Below are 19,471 nucleotides of genomic sequence, written 5' to 3'. Positions count from 1 at the left end.
CATGGTCTCCTAGGGGGGACCCCAACCCTATATTAGGGAGTCCCTGAGGTGAGAACTATTTTCATGATAATACTAAGACTTTGCTTTTTTCATTGTGTGGGTATCTCCAATGACGGTGCAAGGGCCAATGGTGAGGCAAGTGTGGCTGGGCCTTGACACAAACAACATTCAATACAGAACCAGATGTGAGAATTCATCTGTCTTTTATTAAGCTAGATATTAAGATTACAAAAATGTAAAACAATGTTATATTTTTAATTATTTAGTTTAGAAAACTGAGTAATTTAGAATTATTGTTTTTTCATAAAAATGTTATTCATGTTAACATGCAATGAGTTTATTATTGTTATTTTTACACTGATCATTAAAATATATTTTAAAAATTTCCAAGTTTTAATTTCAAATACAATAAATATTGGTAGACATAACCCACATGAACAAAAACTGTTTTGTGGTCCCCAGTAGTTTTTAAGAGTATAAGGAGATAAGAACCAGAATTTTGAGTGCCTCTGCCATGTAAGGTATATACCCTTCAGGCTTATTTTTAGTTGGGAGAGGAATCATTTTTGTAGTTCAGGTCGTCCTATCTATTTGGGGGAAAAAAACCCAAACGGTGAAAAACATATCAAAAAATTTATCATTAATGAATTTGGGGCTTTATTTGTCTTATATCATTAGCAGAACCTTATCAGTAACCCCAAGCCAATACCAAGCAATGTTGACAGTTCTCGTATCCAACAGGTGATTGGTTACGTCTTCGCGACACCTACCTCCTCCTTCTCCAACTTGGCCTGCTTGCGCTCTGCAGCTACGTTTCTTTTCTTATTGAAATTAAACTGGGCGTCCTCTTCGGCTCTCTGTAACTTCCTTTTCTTTTCCTCGTATTCTCCTACAAGCTCTCTGGAAGAGCTGATTTCCTCAAAAAACTGGGTTCTTTCTCTGGGTTTTTTCATAGAAATTGACTCTACAGTTCCCTTTTAAAAAGAGTAAAGCAACCAACATGTAAGTTACAGTGGTCTTTTTCAAAATCATAAACCAAATAACCTTTACAGCTACTTACCTGGAAAACTAGACAGTTCCGGGCTTTGACTATTATACCTATCTTTTCCAGCTCTGCTACATAAGCGGAACGGCTCACAGGACTATCATCAAAACGGAATTCCGAGCATCCCCCTAAAATAAAATAAACACTGTCATAGAAAGTATAAATATCAGACATACCTCAACAACTATTGGAAGTTTTATAAAATTATTTTTCTTATTGAAATGGCCTGTTATGCAATAATATGCATGTTAACAAATGCATGTAGTCAATCAACAAACACACTATATGCCAAGGAGTGTTCTACAGCGATAAACAAAACAGACAAAAGTCTGATTTCAAGGAGCTTATGTCCCAGTAATGGAGACAGATGAAAAACAACATATGTAAGTAAAATCAGTATCACGTGAGAAAATGTTAAGGAGTAAGCAAAACGGAATGGGGAAAGGGGATGTGAAAGTTTCTGTGGAGCAGGAATAGGCATTGCAATTTTCAATAGGATGGTGATCTGAATGTGTCCCCCCCAATTCATACTGAAATCCTAACCCCCCAAGGTGATGGGATTAGTAGGCGGGACCTTTAGGAGGTAATTAGGTCATGATGATGGAACCACGTACCTGACTAGGGGTCAATATCCAAAATATATAAGGGACTCATACAACTCAATAGCAAAAGACCAAATACATAATATGGGAAAATAACCTGAATAGACATTTCTCAAAAGATGACATGTAAATGGCCAAGAAGTATATGAAAAGGTGCTCAGTACTAGAAAACGCCAGGGAAATGCAAATCAAAACCACAGTGAGTGATTACCTCACATCTGTTAGAATCAGAAGGACGAAAGACAAGTGTTGGGGAGGATGTGAAGAGAAGGGAAACTCTGTGCATTGTTGGTTGGAACATAAATCGGTACAGGCATTATGGAAAGCATGAAGGCTCTTCAGGATTCAAAACAGAACCACCTTGCGATCTACCCAGCAATCCCTTATGAGCACACGTTCAAAGGAAACGCAGTTACTGTCTTGAAGAGGTATCTGTACTCCCCACGTTCACTGAAGCACCATTAATGATAGCTAAGGAATAATCTGAATGTCTGCCAATGGATAAATAAGTAAAGAAAACATGGGACCGTCATTCAACCTAAAAAGGAAAGAAGTCCCGCCATTTGCAATGTCACGGGTGAGGCTGGAGGATGTTATGCCAAGTGAGATGAGCCGGGCACAGAACGACGGATCTGCGCGACCTCGCTTGTGTGTGGAACTGAGCGCAGCCGACACCCGCAGAACACTTAGTGCAACGGTGACTGCCAGGGGCCGGGGGAGAGGAAGTGGGGAGAGGGTCCGGGGGTGCAGAGTTTCAGTTCCGCGGGACGTAACGTTCTGGAGGTGAGGCAGAGCGGCGTGACGTGGTTAACACTGCTGCACTATACAGCTCAGACTTGCTAAGAGGGTAGATGTTCTCACCACGCACGCTCACGCACATGCACACACACACGCACAAATGGTAACCGGATAAGGTGATACATATGATATGTATGTTAGTTAGGTTCATTATGTCACTTATTCCACAATGTATGCTAAAACATTAAGTTGAATACCTTAAATACGTACAAATTTTGTCAACTATACAATAAAGAGAAAAATTATGATGGTTTATTAAATAAATACAGTAGGCTGAGGAATCCTTAGTGAGATGGACACTTTTGAGTAAGAGTTGAAAGAAAGTGAGAAAACCAGTGAAGACATCTAGGTAGTAGAGTGAAATACTTCAACTAGACATGGAGGCACAAGTATATAAGTATTTCTAAAATTAGCTGTGACTGAATTTGGGGGAAATTAATGAAACAGCATCTATACATTAGAATATTAAAACCATGTTCCAGTGGGCCAGATTGAAAATAGCAACAACAAAAAAACCCCGACAAAACCAAGAAACACCTATTTTATGAGGCTCTGTAAACTCCTAGCACATTGGAAAAAAAAATACATAAACACCTCCAATGTTGCCTACTCAGAAAACAGGGATTTCAGGAATAAATCCCAAAATGCAAATTCTAATGCTTCACTGAAGTTGCTTTTTGATGGCAGAAGAAACCTATACAAACCAGAAATACGCACACAAGCCGTTCGTCACTAACAGGACCACGCAAACACCCACGAAGACCCTCAGGGAGGACCGCGCGACTTCCCCGTCTTTCGGGTGCGCCCCCTGCTCCGTCTTCACCCAGCAACCGGGCAGAAGGACGCTGCTCGGCAACGGAGGCGTTCGGACAGGTCACCGGGTCTGCCTCAAGGAGGGTCCCGGGGGAGCGTCACAGCGGGTCCGGGGCTGGGGGGCGTCTATCGCAGGCTTCCGGGAACCGCTCTCCTCTCCCGGAGGAAAGGCAGACGCGCCAGCCCAGGCGCCAGCGGCGCGGGCAAGCCGCCTCCACTCTGGAAACGCCGCATTTGACTCCCGGGCCAACATCGACGGGGGCACACATACCTCGGATAATCCTCGCGAACGTTTTCTCTTCTCCGCTGTCCTCCACGTACACGATTTTCACACTCGCGGAAGGGGCCACGGGCTTTCCGACATGCGCGCCATGAATGAGCTCTTGAATGTGTTTCACTCTCAAGTTAGCTATTTTCTCTGCCATCACGAAACTAAGTGCATCCATTACGTTGGACTTCCCTGCGGACGAGAAGAGGGGAGGGGAGGGTTATTCGTTCTCAATGATAAACAAAAAACGAGCCTCGCCGGGAGCCCGAGGAGCCACCAGGACGCTGGGGGAGGTGAAACGCGGTCGAAGCACGTGTCTACGCAGATGGCCGCGTCTACACTCCAGGGCGCGCGACCCGCCAACTCGGCGGCGGCGGACCCGTCGCTCGCACGCGGCCACACCGAGTACGAAGCTGCAAAGCGTGCAAAGCCGGAGCCCCAGCCCGCAGCCCCCAGCCCCAGGTGAAGCGGCCGCAGGAACAGCCGCGAGGGCGGCGGGCGGCGCCCAGGGACAGAGATCTCGGGGATCGGCTCCGCGACGTCGCGCGCACGAGGCCACCGGCGGCGGCGCCCAAACACGGACTGGGCGGGGCCGCGCCCGCCGCTCTGGGAAAGCGGGCGACACACACGGTGGCGGGCTGGCGGCAGCACGTGGCACTCGGAAGGGGCCGGGCAGGAACCCGGGGCGCGGTGGTCGCAATAACCTCGCGGCGACACGTGCCCAGGGCGCCACTCGTGTCTCCGAACTAACAGAACGAGGCGGTTTCGCAGCCGGTGGGAAACGCGCGGAGCAGGGCGCGCCTCTCCCCGGACCCTGGAAGGTCGGGGCGCAGGGCGAGGCGGCCCGGAGGTCAGGCCCGCGCCCCGGCGACCCTGTCACCCTCTGCCACCCGTCAGAAGGTGACAGTCACTGCCGGGCCGGAAGCGCGGGAGGAGCAAGGGAACGAGGGCTCCCCGTAAGGGCGCCCACCGCCGCCCCCTGCAGCCGCCGGCCCGGTCCCCGCCGTCCGCCTGTCCCTGTCCCCTCGCCGAGGTGGCGGCCAGCGGCCGGCTCCCACGCGGCTCCTGAGCTCGCGCGGGAAGGCCCGGGGTGCCGTCCGCCGCTCCCCGGGGGCCCCTGGAGGGTCGGCCCGACCTCCGCGCCAAAATGGCGCCAAAGTGGCGCCAGCACCCATGGGCGAGGGCGAGGACACTCCGGGAGGCGGGCCAACGGCGTCCTTCGCGCCAGGCCCCCGCGAGGCGCCACGGCTGCCTCCCGCCCCGCTCCCACGCGGTCTCGGGGGGGGAGGGAGGGCGGCAGAGGCGGCAGGGTCGAAGGGCAGGGCCCGGCGGAACCCCGGGGCGGAGGCCAGGGTCCGCTCCCCGGCCCGGCGGCAGGTGCGGGACGGAGTCCAGGCCCCGCGGCCGCCCTCACGTCCCCTCGGGCAAAAGGAGGCCGGGCCGCCGGGGCGCTCTGGGTTCCAGTTACCGGAGCCGTTGGGGCCGATGATGCAGGTGAACCTCTTGAAGGGGCCGATGACCTGGCGGCCCCGCCACGACTTGAAGTTCTCCACGAGCAGCAGCTCCAGGTGGCCCATGGCTGTGCCCCCCGCGCGCCTCAGGGGCGTCCTCACACGCAGGAGGGAAAAGCGCGGGAAGGGCCTCGCGACGTCTCGCGAGAGGAGGGGGGGGCCACACGAGGAGCGCCGCACGGTTCCTTGGCAACCGGGCTGTTTACGTCTCCGAGGAAACCCGATCTCCTCTCGCTCCGGCGGTGGGACAGGGCTGCGCTGAAAGCCTGCGGAGCCGGAGCCTGCTGGTCCCTGACCCGTCTACCTCCTAGGGAGACTACCTCGCGCGGCTACCTCTTGTCTTATTGTTTTGTCTCCTCTTTATCTCGTGTGTTTTAAAACCTCTTGGAATTCCTTGAGGATTCCCAGCCATGGAGGTAGTGCAGCCCAAGGACCTGCAACAGGACTTTGGTTTGGCCAGGAGAAGGCATGCGGAGCTGTGCAGGCAGAAACGGGTCTTCGACGCCAGGAACAGGATCATCGGGGTGAGACCCTCAGCCCAACAGGGAAAGGGGGGCCGGGGGGAAGTGGAGGGGCAGGTGGGGAGCGAGAGCTGGGTGCGGGAGAGAAGAGGAGATGGGCCCCTCGAATGAAACTGTTGATCTAGGCTCAGCTGCGGACGGCACCAGGCGTTTACAGGGGAGACTAGCTGGATATACTGACTTTACTGAACGTAAGAGAGGCCTTAACGGAAGAATTATACTCCCTCTCGGGCAAATGGAGTCCTGCGGCAGGGAGGGAGTTGGCCTGGAGTCTGTAGCCAAAGAGAGACTAGAATGGGTTCTCTCTCTGAGCCAGATTTTCTACATTGCCAGCGGCTCCTTCCAATCCATTCATTTGACAAAATTCCTAGTTTGTGGGGGCCCGAGCTGGTGCCCAGGAGATGAGGGATAAGGCAATTCTTGACTTTCAAGGTTTATGGCCCACTGGAGGAGGCAGTCATTAAAATGCAGGGAAGGAGGGGAGCACAGACTGGGGCTAGAAGAGGAAATCAGAGAGGGCTTCCCAGAGGTGGTGATGTCTAAGCAGTGTTGTGAGGATGGGTAACTAAGGTAAAGGGGAAGGAGGCTCTGAGGACAGTGAAGAGGACAGGTTGAGGAACCAACTATTAGCAAAGGCATTCAGTTATGAAAAGACCGGATGTGAACCTAAGAAAATACACTGACAGTGGGGCAAGGATAAAAAGATAAGTAGGACTGTTAATAATGGAATACAGTTATCTGGCTCTGACTCCTCTCCCCTTGTTTTCTGTTCCAGGGAGATGCAGAAGCCTGGGATCTTCAGGTTCATGACCAAAAGATAAAAGAAGCAACTGAAAAAGCCAAACATGAAACATTTGGTGAGCTGAGTGCATCCGTGACATTAGATTTTCCTGAATGCCTGTCCTAGCGGTTTGGGGCCGTGTGCCTTTATTTCTTCCACCCTGATTTCTTCACATATGTACAAACTTGCCATTTTTACTCTCTTCCTCCTTTTAAAATTGCACCATTCCTTGTGCTCGGTTAACTTAATGTGCTCATTCTTACTTCGTTAAAAGAAAAACAGCTATTCTATGTGAGTTCTAAGAAATACATTTTCATGATAAATGTTATGTCTTTGAAAAAAAAACCTGGTTATGAGAAACCTTGAACACGCACATTCTCTGCGCAAAAGTTTAAGACCTCCTATCGGGGCAGCCTTCTATACCAGACGACACACTCGGACTCCCCGCTCACACCCCGGAGCGGGCTCGGAACTAGGTGCAGTTCAGATAATAGTGTTCCAGCTCTTTCCAGATACATTTTTCGTATAGAATTTATTTTCCCACAGCATGTGCAACAATTTCAGCTTATTCTGTTAAAGCACTAGAAGGATTTTTAAAATGGAAAAAAGCAGGGGCCCCACATTCTTACGGGACCCCCACATATACATACATAATGAATGTGGTTACTTTCTTCTGTCTAGAAATAATAGAGAAAAGCAGGGAACAAATTTTTGAAAGGTTTTATTTATTTATTTTTAGAGAGGGAAGAGAGAGAGAGAGAGAAACATGAACGTGCGGTTGCTGGGGGCCGTGGCCTGCAACCCAGGCATGTGCCCTGATTGGGAATCGAACCTACGACACTTTAGTTCGCAGCCCACGATCAATCCACTGAGCTATGCCAGCCAGGGGCGGAACAAAATTTTATACACAGTGGGCTATTAATTAGATTTTAAAACATAGGAAAGATGCGCTTAGGAAAGGAAAGGAAATATGGCCCATCGTTAGCGGTGGTAATGCCGTCGTGATGAAACTATGGGTGATGTTTGTTTTCTTCTTTATACTGTTCTGTGTTTTCTAAATGTTTTACCCTTTTAATTTTTAGTTTAAAATAAGTAAAACTTACAAAAATGATATGAGATATATACCTACCCACCACTAGATCAGAAGTTAACATTTGCCAGATTGGCTTTAGATACATTTTAAGAATGCTTTCTGAAAATATGTCCATATTTCTCGCCTCATCATTTCCCTCTTCCTCCCTCTTCCGAGAGGTGCACCCTTCCCACGCCTGTTTCTGTGCTCGCACCATGGACGTGTGTATCCATGACCATCTCATGCAGTTTTGTGGTGTGTTTTGAAATTTTACATACATGGTATAATAGTGAATTGATTCTTTGTAAGTTTTAAAAAAAATTCCCTGTTGTATATTCAAATTTAATCAATGGTATGCACATAGAATATTCATTTTAATTATTTTCTGATATTTTGGTATATGAACTAAATATAGTTGATTATCCATTCCTCCATGGGTGGCTCGTTTAGATTTTCCATTTTTTTTAATAATCGCAAACAGTGCTGTAATGACTACCCTGCACTATGTCCCAGTGTTCATGAGGGAGGGATGCGCAGAAGTCACATTGTTAGGTCGGAGGATGTGCGTGCTTTCAGTTTCGCGGGATATTGGAAGATTGCTTCCCAACGCTGTGAGTGTACCAGTTACACTCCCACAAGCAGGGCGTGAGGAATCTCGTGTCCCCACATCTGAGTACGTGCTATCATTAGCATCTTTAATGTCTTGCCAACCTATGGGATGTTTCTAACCATCTGGGAAGGTTGCTCATCTTCTCTCAAGTATATCAGTTATTCAGATTTCTCTGTTTGCCTGTTCCCATCCATCCTTTGCCCATTTTTTGGTGGGATTATTTGTTTTCTTCATTGACTTATAGGTGTGCTTGGTACAATCAGAATTCTAATCTTTTAATGGTTACGTTACCTTTTTGGAGGGCTGTATTACTTTTAGAATCCCTGAAAATAATTTTCTTCAAGTGAAATCAAATTGATTTTTCCCTCTGCATCTTAAGTTCGGGAATAACCTCTGTCCCTTCCAGCTGCTGAAATGAGGCGCAACGACAAAATCGCATGCCTGCTAGAAGACCGGCAAAGGAGAGACAGGAAAAACCTCTGCAAAGCCATCAACGACTTCCAGCAGAGCTTTCAGACGCCAGAAACTCGCCGAGAATTTGACCTCTCCGACCCCCGAGCCCTCAGGAAGGACCTGCCGGCCCGGCAGTCAGATAGCGACCTGCAGAACACGATTTCGGGAATGCAGAGGTTCCTGGGAGAGGACCTGAACTTCCGGGAGAGGAGGCGGTTCCAGCAGGAGCAGAACAGGGAGTGGGCCTTGCAGCAGCGGCGGGAGCGCGCGGAAGCGCGGGCCGGCCAACAATGTGCAGGTGAGGAAACAAAAACACGTTGGTTTCCGTGCTTTCTGGAACAAATCGACTCCTGTTTTTGTTTTGTTTTGTTTTTCTGAGTCCTGTTAGCATGCTGCTGTGGCCGTGGAGGGGGGGACATTGGCACCTGTGTTTGTGTCGGCATCTGAACGTCTCCAGTCCTGCGCCCTGTAGGAACACTTGCGGAGCTTGTGCGCTGTCTGGGCCCTAGTGGGGGGCTGGAGGCCCCCATACCTCAGACGCAGGCCCTGCCCTCGGGGTGCTTACAGTCTGCTGCGGAGATGCAGGAAGCCACCTGGGGCCAGCGCGTGTCAGGAGGAGTCTGGTGAGACGCCCCCCATGCCTGGCCTCCCACCTCCGTCGATGGGAACTCCCTTCTTCCAGGTGCCCAGCACCAAGTCATTGTGACCCTTTCGTTTCCCTCAAATGCTACATCGAGTCCAACAGGAAGTCATCCACATCTCAACCACCTTTCACCGCCCCTGCCATCACCACCCTGGACTCAGTCACCCTCGTCTCTCCGCAGGACGGCTGCTGCAGGCCCTGCTGGTCCCCCTGCTTCTGCCCTTGCCCCCTCTGACCTCGCCTCTTCTCGGCCCAGCAGCCAGAGTGACCCTGGGAAAGGTTAAGCTAGCTAGCCCCTTTGCTCAGAATCTTCCGGTAGCTTCCTATCTCACTCAGTAAAAGCCACATTGATTCCAAGGACCAGCGAAGCCCTCAGTCTGACCTCACCTCCTGCGATGCTGCCCTTCCTCCTTCCCGTCCTCGCCACCCCGGCGTCCTTGCCGTTCCCAGAGTGTGACTGTGTCGGGCTCGCTTCCGCCCCAGGACCTTTGCACCTACGGTGCCCTCTGCTGAGGAACATACTTCCCCAGATCTTTGCGTGGCTGCCCCCCTCCTTCTTCAGGTCTTTGCTAAAATGTCGCCGTACCAGTGAGGCCTCCGCTGACCACTATTACAAGTTGTGGTCTCCCCTGCCCCCACATTCCCTACCCCTTCCCTTGCTTAATTTTCCCCCATAGCGTTGCTCCGTGACATACTGCACGGTTGTGTGTGTGTGTCGTCCCTTTCCCCGGCACCGTCTCGTAAGCCCCACGAAGGTGGGAGACTTTGTTTCATTCACTGCTCTCTCCTGAGTCCCTGGCACAGTGAGAAATAGTTGTTGAAATAATCGCTCACGGGGCTTTGGAAATCTCCTCCGTCTCCCAGGTGCCCCACTTGCCCGCCTCTGGCTGAGAGCCTCGTCTCAGCCTTGGACCTGGCCCTTGAGCTGCCTCTGGAAGTCGTCTTTGGCATCACCCAGCACCCTGGAAACTAACCCCGCACTTCTCCCGGGCCCCGCCCCCCGCCCCCCCAGCTCCCTCCCCCTCTCGTCTCCAGGCCATCCCCAGCTCCCCTCCCTTCTGATCGCTGCACACACTTCCGACTCCCATCCCTCCCGTGCAAGCTGCCACCTTTTTCACCCGCACGGACCACACCAAGGGCCTTCCCCTTGTCTTCCGCTTTCTTTCTTATCCCTCTCCGTTCCATTGTCAACACGGCAGTCAGAGCACCACTTTCTAAACAATGCCCAGGTGACAATGCCTCCCGACTCCCTCCACCCCCGTCTAATACCCTGCAGGGGCTCCCCATTCCACGTGGGATGTGGTGCAGAGGCTGCCCGTGGCCTGCAGGGCCCTGCGTGCGAACGGCACCTCACAGCGCCCCACCCCCGCCCCCGTCCTGCTCACCGTGTCCTGGCGCTCTGGCCAGCTTTCCCTTCTGGGTCCTGATGCAATCTCCCCACCTGAGAACCTCCACACCTGCTCTCTCCACCCAGCTCCTTATGTCCTTCAGGACTGAGCTGAAACGTCACCTCCTCCTGGTGGGCCTGTCCTGTCCCAGCCTCTAACCGCCTACTCAGGCACCCCCCGCGTTTTCCCTCTCAGCAGCCCTCCCCTCTGTGGTGCTGCCGCAGTCTGTCGTACTCTGTTTAAACGTTGGGTTGTTACCTGTCTCATCCCCTGGCCGGTGAGTCCCAGGGAGGCCCCACCGCGCCCTGGGCTCCCAGCAGAGTGTGCGGCCGGCCCACGGAAGGTTCTTGATAGCTCTGTTACACGAACAGACAGACTGACGAAAGGTGAGGGGGGAGCCGAGGTGAGCAGAGGCCGGAATTCACTGCCAAAGAGTTAGGGTTGGTTTTCTTGCCTCTTTTAGTTGAATGTATCGGGGCGACCTTGGTTAACACAATTATGCAGGTTTCAGGGGCACAGTCCTTCTGTAACACATCGTCTGTGTGTCGGTCTCTGCTTTGCGACACGAAGAGCAGACCCGCAGGCACAAACACCAAAGGAAGGACCTTCTGATTACCGACTTCTTTCTTCTGCCACAACCCTGCGAGGTGGGCATAGTCCTGCCGCGAGGGGAGGGCGGCCTGGAAAAGCCGGATGACGTGCAGGTCGGGTGAACGGGGCTGGGACGTGTCTGGGCTGGACCAGGAGACTCTGTGTCTCCAAATCCTTCCGTTCTGAAGTTTGGATGCTGGACTTCCGACCCCTTCTCCTCCTCCTCCTGGCAAAGTGCCGCTGCTCTCCAGGGTGTCTGCTCCTGGCACCCCTTCCTCTGGGGAGCCCATCTGGGTCCCATGGCAGAGCTCCCCCTTTCTGGGCTCCCACCGTCCCCTCCTGGCTGGTGCTGAAGATGCAGAGGCCTGAGGGGTCAGGGAGGGAGGGCAAGGAGCGCCCTGCAGCCAGCCGAGACCACAACGGGGCGGGCATCACCCATCCGGGAGCTCTACCTGAATGAGCTCACTGAGGTCTCCCCGCCGCCTCTGGGGCACCCGCAGGCTGTAGATGAGAGCCGGAGAAGAAGCAGGGGCGGCGGGAATGGACGTCCTCAGGGTGCCCTGCGTGCCTGGGAGGGCGCTTTAGGTGCCCACGCCAAGGTTTGCTTGCGTGTCGCTTCCTTCCAGAGGACCTCTACAGGCAGACCAGGCTGCAGTGGGATGAGACGGCCAAGCACATGCAGGACCTGGGGACTGCCACCCGGAGGGCAGTGTGTGTGGCTGTGAAGGAATTCAACAAGAACCAGGTACTGCACAGGCTGGGGCAGGGGAGGGGGCAAGGACAAGCACCCAGCCACTTACCCTGGGTACCCCGGCACCCCTAGGCCCCAGGCTCAGCCGATTTATTGGGCCGAATTATGAACCGCACCCTGAAGAGGCCCTGCGTGGCGGTGGGGGGAGCGGAAGCCAGGGCTCTCCTGGCACAGAAGCAGATGAGCCCCAGCCCCAGAGCTCTGAATCTGGGCGTGAAACCGAAAACTGGCCGTGCGAGCTGGGGAGGGGGTGTCAGTCTCCCTCCCGGAACCTCAGGTTCTCGGGTATGAGGACGGTGACGTCTCCCCAGACCCATACCAGTCAGCACTGCCCTGACGCCTGGCCTTGTTTTAAGTCCTGTTTACACCCATTCTCCCCGCCCCCAGCCACCACCCCCGGAAGTTCCTCCTCGCCAAGAGCAGGCCCACAGCGCCCAGTGCTGGGGTAACTGTGATGATGGTCTGCGCCAACTCTGGGGGTCTCCTGTCAGCTCTCTCTTCCCAAAGCTCCGCCCAGTTCCTCACCAACGTCCCTCTCCCCACCGCCTGTTCCATGCTGCCGTGTTTCAAGTTATCTGTTCCTTTAGGAAATTAGACTCCTTCCCCGGGTTTTCTTTTCACGTGCAATTATGTACCCTGGGTGGGGCGGGAGTTTGGCCTGGATTCACTTATTGGACCAGCTGGTGGACCAGGACAGGGGTCTGCGAGGCGGAGGGGTCGCGGCGTGCTCCGCCGCGGAGCTGGGAGGCAACGTGGGAGCTTCACGGATCTGCATTTCTAACCTCATGATTTCCCTTCCTGTGTGTCTGTGCGCACATGCGTGCTTATTAGGAAGCACGCGCTATCTTTACGTCCTAATGGTGCCGCACTGTAGACTAAATGTATTGGAGACACAAGGTCACGTGCGTCCTGCTGGTGGGGGTATGTGGTCAAAGATCCTGGAGAGGCGGGACCAGAGACCAGAGGGAACACGCGTTTTCAGCAGCCGGGACAGGAACGGGGAGGGGTGACCGGAGGGCACGCTGCGGAGGCACCTGCAGCATTTGTTCTCAAGTATAGTCGACACTCAACATTATATCAGTTCCAGGCGCAGAGCGCAGCGGTTACACGTGTGTGTGACTTGCGCAGTGATCCCCCGTAAGTCCGGCGCGGAGTGGGGCTGCTGATTCTCAGTCCATCGTTGCCGGGGCATCCGGCCGTTCGTTTATTCCCTCGTTATCTGTCAGCGGGCACTCATTGGGTCTTCCTGCTGGGCACCGGCATGCTTTTTGCTAAAATGCGTTGCTGCATTCGTCAATTTGTTTACTCATTCACGCAGTAAACTTTGTAGTGAGCCCCTACGATGCTGGCACGTTCAGGCCCCGCAACTCTCCGGTGGGCGCTGCGACGCCCCTGCGCTGGAGGAGCCGGCAGTGCCGTTCCGGACTGTAAACGGGCGTTGTTAGCTACCCTGGGACAGTCATACAGGGTCTAGGTGACTGTCCTCAGAAGAAAATCCCAGGCAGGTCATTCAGACGCAGCAGGCGGAGAGATACACTTGCGAGCCTCCGCGCATTCCGTTAGGGAGGGAGACGGTGTGGCTGTGGCGCGCGGGTTCCGCGTGCAGGCGCCTGAGCCCCACTGCGCAGGCGCAAGGCCAGGGTTCTCTCTAGCGTTGGAAAAGCCACTCGCGCCTCAGTTTTAGCGCCGGGCGAATGGGGGTAGTGAAGGCACCTACCCATGCCAGTCAGAACGAGAGCCCCCTCCCAGGTCTCAGTGGCTTAAAATGCAAAGGTGATGTTCGTCACGCTCCTTGTGCCCCTCAGCTGGCCGAGGGGCTCTGCTCCTCCCATCCTCACTCTGGAGCCCAGGCCCCAGACAGAGCAGCCACCAGCTAGGGGACTCTAGCAGCCCAACAGAGAAGGCATGTGCCCCATCCCCCCCACCATGTCCTTCCAGAAATGCCCGTGTCCCCGCTGCCATGTTGCCACGCCGTCTCCAAGCAGGCAGGCAGTGCCACTGTGCCATGAGCCCAGAAAGAGCACTGGCCGTATTTAGTGGCCCACGCGGTCACATTTGCTGGCGAGGCTGTGGGGTGAAACCAGGTAGCGCACGCCACAAGCTGCAACGCAGGGCACGTTACCAGGACTCATCGGTGACCGGCGTTATTTTTAACCCTAGCAGCAATCGGCTGCTCTCTCAGTCACTGCGGGCAACAGCCTTAGCTGAGGGGCCTGACCGACCCCATTTAACGGATAAAGAAACGGGCTCAGAGGAGGGAGCTGACTTTCCCAGGGACCCCAAGGGCTGATTGATTTGCTTTGGCCGATTCAAATACTGGGCTTCCAAGCGCCGCAAGTCCGGTGTTTGAATCCCGCCTGTCCAGCTGTAAAGCATGTGCTCATGTAGTGCCATCGGGCTGGCTGCCTCGTGAGCCCCCCCGCGGTGTGCCCGCTCCTTGCAAAGTGCCCCGTCTGCCCGTTCCTCGGGACAACCAGTAACGCTGACGAGTGTCTCTTCATCTGCCTCCTGACTTGGCCTGGAAATGACTGCAGCCCGGAGGGGGAGGTGGCTCGCCCCAGGCCACACGGCCAGGGCGGGGCCCTCCCTCGTCACGTTCACGGGGGCAGAGATTTGAATTTACCTGTGTGGGGGCCGGTGGCTGGTGGGCACCTGGAGGACGGAGGTGACAATGTGCTTTCACATTTTAAGTCCCCCGTGTTGTGACTCACTCTTGAGTGTTCTGTGTGGCCTGCATCCATGTAAGGGTGACCAGGGCCACAGGGGAGGGCACAGGGCCCTGCCGCAGGGTGTGTGGGGCCGAGCAAGGCAGCAGCCCCCTGCTTGGGCAGAACGGTGCGGAGACCTGAAGCAACTCCGCGCACAACCAGCAGGTGGCGATTCCCACAGCCCAGCCACACGCCCAGCAGGGGGCGCAGGGCAGCCCACAGCCACACTGCAGAGTCCACCGCACCCCCCCCTCCACCCCTGGTCCCTGATCCCCTTAGTGCATTCTTCCTTCAAGCGCCCCCCCCGGTGAGATTTGTGGCCTTTGCCCACGTCTCCCTGGGGTCACTCAGAGCATCTTCCCTAATGTCTTCCCCACCTAGGCCACGGAATCAGCAGAAAGGAAAATTCTAGAGAAAAGCCAAGAACACGAGGACAACCTGGCAGAGATCTCCAACCTGCTGCACGGGGACCTGCTCTCGGAGAACCCGCAGCAGGCAGCCAGCTCCTTCGGGGCGCACCGCGTGGTCCCCGACCGCTGGAAGGGCATGAGCCGGGAGCAGCTGGGGCAGATCCGCCTGACTCAGAAGCAGCAAGTGCAGGAGAAGCTGGTGCCCGCCCCACCCCCACGGCCTGCGGACCCTCCTCTGGCCACCTCCCTCCCTCCCTCCAGGGCACTAGTCGTAGCTGCTGTGACACTGGCCGAGCAGCTGCCTTCCAGGGGTTCACGGGCCAGTGGGGGAGAGCACACAGGCCAAGTAATCCCCGTCCTGTGTGATGTAGCTTGGGTGCTGAGCGCTGGGGAGGGAGAGAAGGCAGGGGGAGGACATGGAGGGTGATGGCCAGAGGAGGGTCAGCAGGGGACTGGGAAGTGGCATTGTCACAAAGACCAGAACGCGGGAGGGAGCGAGCCCTGTGGACATCTGGGGACACGGCGGCCAGGCGGGGTGAACCGCCGGGGCCGGGAGGCAGGGGGGACGAGCGAGGGGCCTGGGGGCTGGAGCGCGTGAGGGGCGGGCCGAGGAGGCCGGGGAGGCGGAGGGTCCGGGACCTGGCAGGCCCCCGGAGGACTGTGGCTTTGCCCATGACTGAGGTGGCGGACACTGCGGGTGGGCAGCAGAGGACCCCTCTGCGGTGAGGGGGAGGAAGAGAGAGTCTTGGGTCCTGAAAGCAGCAATTCCGACCGATTTTCAGTCTTTGCGAACAACCGGGAGGACGGAAAACGCAAGGGGCAGAAACCCCGCGTTAAGCCTCGCCGCTCAGAGCACCCCTCCCCGCGCCCCCCACACCTCCTCTCCCACGCGTGGAGGGGACTGGGGGAGCTGAGGCTGGGTGAAGAACAGTTAGGTTGTCTTTGCTCAGTCCGGGCCAGAGTGTCCCCATACCGTCTGTAATCTTGACGAAAGCATCTGTGTCACACGCAGGGTGGCACCTCTGAGTGGCCTCATTTTACAGGTGAGGAAACTGAGGTTCAAAGTGGCCGTGTCACTTGGCCTGTAGGTGGCAAAGCCAGGCACCAGCCTGCCTTTCGGTCTCTGGGTGAGGGCCTGGGCCCCCGGCAGCTGGCTCACCCCCCCTCCTCTGGTGGGGGAAGCCCTGCCCTGCAGCCTGAGGAAGGCGCTTTGGGTGTCCCTGTACGGGCCCAACCTCCCCCCCCGCTTTTGCTCCCTTTTGCTGTGAGGAATGGCAGAGCCGACAGAGCAACTCCGGACAGCTGACGGAGCTGCCTGCATGGAGGGCTTGGCCTCTCCTGTCTGCGTTAATCTGGTTTCTTCTAGGACCTGGGGTTTTTATAGAAGGGCCTGGAAGGCAGTCAGCAAGGAATGAGCTGGGATGCAGAGATTCACCCCCAAGATCATGGGCCCGTCGTCCCGGGTGGGGCTGTGACATTGGTTCGTTCTAGAAGCGACCAGGCGACCCCAGCATTCAGCCAGGGGTGGCAGGAACGCCTCAGATTCCCTGCATGGCGTTGCGCACCGACCGGAGCCTCAGTTTCCCCCGCTGGCCCTCCTAGCCGACTCTCCCCACCCCCCTCTCCGTAGGGACAGGTGGTGACGAGTCACGTCTCCTCTCTCCAGCGGCTCCAGGAAGAAGAGTTCCAGCGAGACAGGGGCTGGGACCGGCAGAGGGTTCAGAATGCCCGCACGGCTCTGCTGTTGGAGCGGCAGCAGCGGCGCCAGCAGCGCGACCTGCGCCGAGCCCTGGACCGCAGCAACCTCAGCCTGGCCGAGGAGCAGCTTTCGCAGTGAGTGCTGGGTGAGGGCTGGGCGGGCCCGGGGAGACCAGGCCCCGGGAGACCAGGCCGAGGGGGCTGGGAGCAGGTTAGGGTCAGGAGGCCGGCGGGGGGTGGGTGCTGGCCAGCAGGGTCCATGGAGCAGGCTCTGCGCTTTCCCGCCTCCCTGCCCCCCAATCTTTCCCGCTCAAAGGGCCCAGGACCCTTGGTGTGGGGTCCCCCAGAGAGACCCTCGGTGGCAGTGGTTTGGGCTGTGGCACAGCCTCCTGGGGAAGATGCAGATAGAAAGGGGAGAGGGGCCCAGAGCCGAGAAGCCAGAAATGAAGAGCTTGGAAACCACCGGTCCCAGACCAGGTGACGGAGATCCCATCACGCCCACATCCCTGAACACCCCTCCCTGGGGGTCCTCACCTGGGCCCCGGGGACCCCAGCGGCTGAGACTCGGGTGCTGGTGATGCGGTACTCAGAGGGCACGGTGTCAGGGGAGACCCCCGGGGCTGGAGGTGTGGAGGAGGCGGGTGCCCCTTGCAGCCCAGAGTCCCTTCCTTGATGCAGACAGTCCCAAGAGCGGCTCAGTGCCCCCTACAGGCAGTGCCGAGTGCAGGTCGGTGGGCGAATACGTCACCGAAACCCACGTTATTTACTTGTGTGTCCATCCATCAAGCTCTGGGCTTGAACTTAGAAGGGACCCTACCCCCCCCCCCGCCGCATATTCGCCAGACATCCGAGCCCTTTTGCCAGCGAGCCCATTGTCGCCTGGTCACTTCTGTAGGACGCCTAGGAGGAGCGCTGAGACCCGATGTGACAGAAGTCAGATGGGACGGGACGAGCAAAAAAAATAAAAAGGTAGACCACTTAGGAAGCCAGGCTTTTGCTGATTGTTTTCCTCCTTGTTTTATTTTCAGGAAGAAATACATGAAGGAAGTCTATACAAACCAGCCCACTGAAGATTATTTCACACAATTTAGCACGGGAAGTCGATGATGAAAAAGACACTTCCCGTCCCTCTGAATTGTTTTGTATACAACGCGGTCACCTCGAAGGGCCCACTTATTAAAACAGTATTTTCACTACATGGTCGACAAGTGCCCTTTAACTTCATTTCTCCACGCTGGACAAAACATCCGTGAAACCCTCCCGCGTGTTTCCACGAGGAGCGTCCGTGTCTGTGCGGGGCGGCCCGGAGGGCGTCCCCAGAGCAGTCTGGGTGCGGGGGTGCGGGCAGAGCGGCCGCGGCCCTGCCCAGGTTCCTTCCAGGGGCAGCGCTGGGCCCGCATGTGGCGTAGACTCCAGGTTCCGCGGCTGCCGTAGCTGACACTCCGGGCTTGAGTTCCGTGCCAGGCTCCGTTCCACACGCTTCTGCAGAATGAGCTAGTCCCACCCTCACGGCAGCCAGAGGTGGGTCCCTTTGTCACTCACACGCGCCAGGTGAGGAGCCCGAGGTCCAGACGCCGTAGGTGCCCTGCCCAAGCTCACGCCGGTGGGCAGCGCCGGACCTGCGTCCCAACCCGCGGAGTCTGGCTCTCGGCCGCTTCACCCGCGCCCGGCTCCCGGGAACAGAGACCCTAAACAAGGGCGGCTTCAGTGCACCAAGCTCACTTCCTGTCCTTGTGAAAGGCCGAGGTGAGCCGTGCCACCCCGGTGCTGTGTATCTCCTCCCGAGGTCCCAGGAAGGCTCAACGCCGCCCCCCGCCCCCATGTTTTTCTTCCTTCTGGTCCAGACTGTTGATTTGAGTCCTGGCTTCCTTCCCGTCACTGTTGGTTCCCTGTACATTTTCCTTTATTTCACTTTGCATAGCCTTCATTTTTTCCTCTAATTTGTGACCATACTCAACCAATTCTGTGAGCATCCTGATCACCAGTGTTTTAAACTGTGCATCTGATAGGTCGGATACCTCTACATCGCTTAGTTGTATTTTTTCTGGAGTTGTGATCTGTTCTTTCATTTGGGCCATTTTTTTGGTCTGGGTGTACTGTTACATAGTAAGGGGCGGAGCCTTAGGTGTTCACCAGGGCGGGGCAACCACATCACCGTACGTTGTGACGCTATATGTTGTGATGCTGTACGTGGGGGAGGGGCCAGAGAGGGAAACGGGGGCCGCCTGCTCCTCTGTGTTTTCTGTCACTTCCCCACCACCTATAAGCACACTGGGCCCTTCTGGTGCTGATTCCCGGGTGTGTGGGCTTGTGTACATTCTAGGACCCTGTGGGTCTCTCCAACGAACTCTCCTGTGAGGCTGGGAGTTTCTCCCACTGCCGCCTCAACCCCCACGGGTGTTTTCAGTCAGAGGTTTGAGGCTCTATTTCCCTGCTGGAGCCCTGGGTTGTGGGTCTGTCTCACTCCCCAGCTGTCCCTCCCGGTTTATCCGCACGAGAATGTGGGACCATCTGCTCTGCCCGCTGCCACTGCACCTCGAGTCCTCTCCACCTGGCTGCCCGTCTCCACCCCTCCTACCCGTCTGGATGAATGTTTCTTCTTTAACTCCATGCTTGTCGGACTTCCATGCAGTTTGATTTTCTCTCAGTTCTGGTTGTTCTTTGTTTTTAAATTTGTTGATGTCCTTCTTTTGGTTGTGTGAGGAGGCACAGTGTGTCTACCTATGCCTCCATCTCTGTGGAAGAAAATATAAAAAAAAATTTCAAAAGGAACACTTGAAAATTGTTCGTTTGTACTTGCCATAAGTG

At 55.5% G+C, this 19,471-nt stretch overlaps 2 protein-coding genes across 3 annotated transcripts in view; one reads left to right on the top strand and one right to left on the bottom strand.

The window, feature by feature from the left end:
• The window catches only part of SMC1B (structural maintenance of chromosomes 1B), a 51,299-nt gene extending 46,196 nt beyond the window's left edge, over positions 1 to 5,103 (bottom strand). For both annotated transcript variants that reach the window (XM_045834994.1, XM_045834995.1), the window contains exons 1-4: positions 4,995 to 5,103; positions 3,530 to 3,718; positions 1,061 to 1,173; positions 771 to 974 (exon numbers count right to left, since the gene is read on the bottom strand). In XM_045834994.1, coding sequence (XP_045690950.1) covers positions 771 to 974; positions 1,061 to 1,173; positions 3,530 to 3,718; positions 4,995 to 5,103 — 615 coding nt within the window. The remainder of the gene's footprint in view (positions 1 to 770; positions 975 to 1,060; positions 1,174 to 3,529; positions 3,719 to 4,994) is intronic.
• Positions 5,104 to 5,447: 344 nt separating this feature from the next.
• On the top strand, positions 5,448 to 17,828 carry RIBC2 (RIB43A domain with coiled-coils 2). The gene is made up of 7 exons (XM_045835136.1): positions 5,448 to 5,561; positions 6,334 to 6,415; positions 8,428 to 8,772; positions 11,723 to 11,841; positions 14,937 to 15,164; positions 16,632 to 16,798; positions 17,692 to 17,828. The coding sequence occupies exons 1-7, from the start codon at positions 5,448 to 5,450 to the stop codon at positions 17,768 to 17,770; spliced, it is 1,134 nt and encodes a 377-aa protein (XP_045691092.1). The 3' UTR covers positions 17,771 to 17,828.
• The last annotated feature ends 1,643 nt before the right edge of the window (positions 17,829 to 19,471 follow it).

The sequence above is a fragment of the Phyllostomus hastatus genome, unplaced genomic scaffold, assembly GCF_019186645.2.
Source record: "Phyllostomus hastatus isolate PE091 unplaced genomic scaffold, TTU_PhHast_1.1 phas_contig_198, whole genome shotgun sequence".
Lineage (NCBI taxonomy): Eukaryota > Metazoa > Chordata > Mammalia > Chiroptera > Phyllostomidae > Phyllostomus > Phyllostomus hastatus.
This window is presented reverse-complemented; position numbering and strand designations above follow the sequence as displayed.

Excerpts from the sequence above, each read along its gene's own strand:
- RIBC2 (XM_045835136.1), top strand. The coding sequence starts at position 5,448 with ATGGAGGTAGTGCAGCCCAAGGACCTGCAACAGGACTTTGGTTTGGCC. Across the intron at positions 5,562-6,333 it reads CCAGGAACAGGATCATCGGG|GGAGATGCAGAAGCCTGGGA; the intron begins GTGAGACCCTCA and ends TTTCTGTTCCAG. Across the intron at positions 15,165-16,631 it reads AGCAAGTGCAGGAGAAGCTG|CGGCTCCAGGAAGAAGAGTT; the intron begins GTGCCCGCCCCA and ends TCCTCTCTCCAG.